Raw genomic sequence first — 5,791 nt, 5'->3', positions numbered from 1 at the left:
GGTTTGGTTAAAAATGCTAGTGAAGATTGCCTTTATAACAAATAACTTTTCCTTTGCAGTGATTGCATCCCCAGCATTGCAGCACTCTGCAAGTGCTGGAGAACTTGAAAGTGACATTAGCTAGAAACTGACTCCAACCACTTGTTGGAAGTCAATAGTTGTTTTGTATTCTGTTTAACTTAAATAGAGATGAAAAGGGCCCAACCTCAAAGTGAATAAAGAGGACAAGACTGGGCCCCAAATAAGCAGCCTAAAAAGTGAAATGTAAATACACTTTTAGAATGACTTCTCCCACTTACTTTTATTAAAATATGGATAAGAATGTGTGTGCAGCCTAACTATGGTTTATGTTATTGTTCTAGGCTGCATCAATATTTTCCTGGTATTTAAAGAGGTCTGAGAGCCTCCCAGTTGGAATACACCTAAGCTGGATTCAAGATCACAAAGTTTCAAATGTGTGGAAGAAACTGGTTTTGAAGGCAACAGCTGAATAGTGTGAAAACTTCACCCAGGACTTGTAAGCGGCAGAGAGATTGGAACTTCTTTTTACTCTTTCATACACCCTCTGTTTCTTATGCACTCCAGCACCCCTATTAGTTCTCTGTTCTCCTTCACCAGCCCAGCAGTAAAGAGACTGCTGGGCTGGAAGCAAGGAGATGAAGAAGAGAAGTGGGCAGAAAAGGCTGTGGATTCCTTAGTGAAGAAATTAAAGAAGAAAAAAGGTGCCATGGAAGAACTTGAGAGGGCGCTGAGCTGTCCTGGCCAGCCCAGTAAGTGTGTCACAATCCCACGCTCCTTGGATGGGAGGCTGCAAGTGTCACATCGTAAGGGGTTGCCCCACGTTATTTACTGCAGAGTGTGGCGTTGGCCTGATTTACAGTCTCACCATGAGTTGAAACCACTGGAATGTTGTGAGTTCCCATTTGGCTCAAAACAGAAAGAAGTGTGCATTAACCCATACCATTACCGGCGGGTGGAAACCCCAGGTAATTATATTATTTCAAAATGATTCAGCTGTCTATTGGCATTTGTAGTGGTATATCTGTACTTGGTGAATCATAACATTTCTTATTGTGAAAGAGGCTCTGTTCATTTGGAAAGATCTGGCTGATCTTTCATAGAATCATGCTGACCAAATGCTGATGCATGCTGATAATTCATCAGCAAACTGTTTTTAACAAGAGGCCCTACTTGATACAACTAAATCCCACTGAAAGCAGCAGGAACTTGTCCAGGGTGCTGAAAGTTTTTCTTCCTTAGTATGTTGGGGTGCTACCTACTCTTGCAAATCTCTCAATGCAATCTGTTGTCTCTGTTTTGCTCATTAGCATGAAATTTAGGTGTAAATGAGTTTTTGCATGAATATTGTAGTTTTGATTCAGAATGGCCCGATCCACTCTCTAATCCACAATGAGCTAATGTCTTACCATTTCTATTAAAAAAATTAAGGTTGTTGAGGGGTGGCCAACCTGTAGCATTAGTAGCCTCTGTGTCTGGCATGTGGTAGATCAGGGAGGGGACAAGCAGCACAACAGCAGATAGGGCAGGAAGCAGAAGGCAGAACAGGAGATCTGGCATGCAGCACAGAGTAGGGAGCAGAAATAGCAGATCAGGCAGGAGAAAGGGATTGAACTGGTACTTGGGGTGGGTGCAGAGCTTATTTGTGACATGCCTGCCAAAAGATTGACGCCCACTGGTCCATAGGGTGGATTCATTGTCATGAATGGTCAGTCAAGTCTTCTTATGGTATAAACACATAGCAAGTTAAAAGGCAGGGGAGGGTAACTATATATAAGCTCTTGCAGGGCAGCTCATATGTCTGTCCACTCCTACCCCACAATAAGTAGAAGCTAAACTGGAACAGGACACTACTGAATGAAAATAAAACTCTACAATTTTAGTTTCCATTACAGGAACATGAAGCTGTCACCAGGTGACACATGGAAATCTGCTTCCCTTTTTAGCTCAGTATAAGTTTTCATCTATCCCTACCATCAAAATTCCTGATATATGGCATTTGTTGGGGTTTGTTTAATTGAATGAACACTTGTATGTTTGTTCCACAAATTCCTCCTGCCACTTGAAATTTTTCTGCTGATGATCCTCTTCAGGGTAGACTTCATCAGCTTTAAATGAATCCATTACTCCACTATGAGATTACTTCATTTGGACTTCTATTGCAATGAAACTGCTGAACAATGATTATAAAATTACTCAGTCCAATACTGAAAATATAGCACATATTCCAGAAATTTAATTTGTTAGTGGATATGATTAATAACTCTGCCACTGAAGATACTTGATCAATAACATCACTGTAAAGCAGTGATGCTCAATCTCTAGTCTTCAGGCAAGATTCTGTCTGAAAAGCCATGTCCTCTGGCCTGTGGGCCTCCCCCTGAGTCTGGGAATTTGGGAGTGGTGACAGTGTTAATTGCCTCTCTTGCTGCCATATTTTTGGACGTCTGGGGAGCCTCATGGGTTGGATGATGTGGTCCTGTGTGCTCAGTCACACCATCATGGAGAGGTCACTCCATAGCCACTGCTAGTGGATGGGGCCAGGTGGGCGCATGGACACATCTGGCATGCAGGGGTGATCTGGTGTACTGGACCACTCCTGCAGACCAGCCCTGTGCTGGATATGGCCTGTGGACTGTTCCTGAAGGTTGAACACCACTGCTGTAAGGTGACACTGTAATCAGATAAACGAACAATGGGTTTTTGCTTTTTCTTGTAATTTCATGCTTATTAAGTGAGAAAAAGAAATTTAAGATTTTTGAACAGTTGGACCTGCTCCTCTTTCCTGTGTTCCTTACATTAACATTGAGCTCTCACAGTGGAATTTGCCTGTCTGTAAATATTGTCTTTTCTAAAATCGTACAGGTAAATTGGTAATTACATGCTGTCAGCAGTTAAAAGTAGAAGGCTTCATTCCATGATTTATGGAAATAAGCTATCTAAAAATCTTAGCAAAGATGCTGAAGAGTTACACTATTTTTAAATTTTGTCTTTTCAAGTTGTAGACTTCGCTGTCTTTTTGTTTACCAGTGTAACCCAGGAATTACTCCACTGAAGTCAAAATATTTACACAAGCATGTTTGTTAAAAACAGTGCAAACTTTTAAACACAGATTTTTGTCCTCTTTGATGTCGGTTGATAACTGTCAATCTGTGTCTGTTCTTGATGCTGCTGTCTATTTTGGAAGCTTATTCTGTTCATCTGGAAATCTAGTGGTGGGCATTTTTTCAGTGAGATCTCCTTTGAACAAAACAGGAGAGATTCCAATTTTTCTAATTCATTCAAATAACAATTCTGGCTTGCTGAAAGGAAAATGCAAAACCTCCATATCTAGGTTGCCATTACATAGCCTGGCATGAAGTTCTTTGAGTTTCAGCCTTAAGAGTTTAATAAATTGTCCATTGGATTGCTTGGCAGTAAATCCTATTCTAATCACAGAAATGCTCCACTGTATTAATTTTCTTCACAAATGTCCTGTATTTTCTGATTTGCTCTTCCCATGAATTCTATGACATCTGCTGTGTTGGTCCTCTTCCTGATGGCCTATTCTATACTTAGATCCTTCACCTTATATCAAAACCTTGTTGTTTGATTAACTTCCTGCATTCTTCTTGTGCCAGGGAGGTGGGCAACTCACCCATTAGCAGGCAGGGAAAAATAGCAATAATGTCATGGACCTCCATTAAGCATAAATTCTCATCTGAGAATCAGAAGATGTATTGAGTTCTTAAGCTCACAGGTTACCTTAGGTTTGTAATCTGTGCCAACCATTAAAATGTAGGTATATGGAGCCAACAACTCTCAGCTTGTAGCTGTCAATGGGACCCAGGTAGTGCCCAGAACACATTAGCTTTCCCTGATTTTTAAACATCTTCTTTATTCCCAAGATTGAGAGTTGGAGGTTGAGCATAATGCTCCCAACCCTAGATGGTGTGCCCTGGATGGCTCATGTCTTTTTTTCCTGTCTTTCCTCCAGGTCATAAGTTTGAATTAGAAATGGGTAACTGCCAACTGAACCTGCAGTTTTAGAATAATGTAAAAGCTGCCTAAGCATTTGAACTATTATTTTTAAATGAGATCACTCAATTGTAGATAATGAAGCTTCTAATGTGCATTGTTGCTGTAGACAGCAAAAGCCTAAGTGAACTTTTGACTTGTTCTAAATGAGTCTTATTGTCAAGAACAGCTCTGTAAAAATGAAGGTGTGGTAACTCCCTAGCAAGAGGGCTGCCTACAGATCTATCCTACCACATTTCTATGGCTGTTAAAATGGGAAAATGGCTGTGTTCCAAGAGTTAAAAGGACACCAGGAAGGTATTTTAATCCTGATGAAGCTTAAAACTGAAATCTGTCACTTTATCATTTTTCCTCTTTGTTCCACATGCTAGCTATTATGTTACTGTAGCATTGCTCCTGATCAAGGGCAGAGGGAATCGCCAGGAGCTGGGTGAATTTAATCTAGGGCTAAGTGTCCAAAAGTAGAAGATTCTGTAGAAGTATATGCACAGTCTGAATCTGCAGGCATGCTATTGTACCCATTATTTTAAACAACAACTAGAGAAGATACAACTAGGTAGCAAATGTCATGCTCACTAATAACTTCAGTCAAAGGGACAATAGGGTCATATAAATGCCATAGGTATTTGCATCTGGTGCATGGACAGGTTTTCAGCAAGATCCACCAAGGTAAATGAGGGTAGAAAGTACTGGGCAAACAAGAAATCCAAGAGCAGCAGCCTCAGGCCTCATGATCAGTGAATTAGCCAACACTGTAACCACTTGTTTAGTCAGGAAGAGGGATTTCTCCCCAAAGAGCCATCTATGATACTGGGTGAAAACTAGAGGAAAGGGGCAGCCAGGAGTGGAAGCAATCTAGGCTGCTGCAGGTTGGGTATATGGGAGTCCTGCAGTATTTCATTATCTTTTTTGTAGTCACCCTTTCTCCAGCACTGTTGCATCTTAGGGTCAAGAGAATGGCATCTCTGTGCAAAGAAGCAAGGAGAACAAAGAACTGTGGGAGATTCATTAGCCACAAACATCAGAACCTCCACTTTAGCTTTGCCTGTAATTGGATTATACAGTCATCAGAACCTTCACTTTCCTTGCCCATAATAAGATTATAATCCAACAATTAGATTCCATACATGGAACATTTTTATAAATTTATAAATTTTCCATGTGTAGAATCTAATTATTGGGAGTTCATCTGATGTTCTTTGTCATCTTATATTCAGGTAAATATGATAGCTAGTCTATAAGGTGCAAATCTACCCTGCCTTCTGCCCTCTTTTAACTTCCCAGCCCAGCATTGGGTATCCACTTGCAGCCTGGTCAGGAGGAGGCAGCAGTGAAATGTTCCTTCTCTCTTCAAACAGCCAGAGGGAGGTATTGGTCAGGTAGATGCATCCAGTTTTTTAGGCAGATTAGAGGCTGATTAGAAAGATAAAGACCAATGGTAGGGCCTCCAGTTAGCCCCTTGAAAAGAACCTGCCCTCACTGACTTCTGCTTCCTAGTGCTTGAGAAGATGGCTTCTCTTTTGGCCATTGCTCCAAGACAGTGGATCCCCTTTTAACTTCCTGTCTGACCCCAGTCTTTTCTCCTGGTCCTTAGCACTGGATCCTCAGGTTTTAAGGTTTTGGGGATATTTCAAGTGTTGTATGTGCCTGTGGGTGTAGAATTGTGGCTGGGGAAGGTGAGAGAGACAGGAAAGCATTGATGGAAGAGGAATAAATTACCAAAAGGATGATTTTTGGGTGGGAAAAAGAGGAAAAC

The 5,791-nt window shown here is 41.1% G+C and overlaps 1 protein-coding gene across 3 annotated transcripts in view; it reads left to right on the top strand.

The window, feature by feature from the left end:
* Positions 1-343: 343 nt before the first annotated feature.
* SMAD9 (SMAD family member 9) overlaps positions 344-5,791 on the top strand; it is a 50,203-nt gene continuing 44,755 nt past the window's right edge. For 2 of the 3 annotated variants that reach the window (XM_019525276.1, XM_019525275.1), the window contains exon 1: positions 345-986. In XM_019525276.1, the coding sequence (XP_019380821.1) occupies positions 575-986 (412 nt within the window). In that variant the 5' untranslated portion in view covers positions 345-574. Of the gene's footprint in view, positions 987-5,791 lie in introns of all 3 variants that reach the window. The other variant, XM_019525277.1, reaches the window with a different exon arrangement.

This window comes from Gavialis gangeticus, unplaced genomic scaffold, assembly GCF_001723915.1.
Source record: "Gavialis gangeticus isolate Ggan-Ray unplaced genomic scaffold, GavGan_comp1, whole genome shotgun sequence".
Lineage (NCBI taxonomy): Eukaryota > Metazoa > Chordata > Crocodylia > Gavialidae > Gavialis > Gavialis gangeticus.
This window is presented reverse-complemented; position numbering and strand designations above follow the sequence as displayed.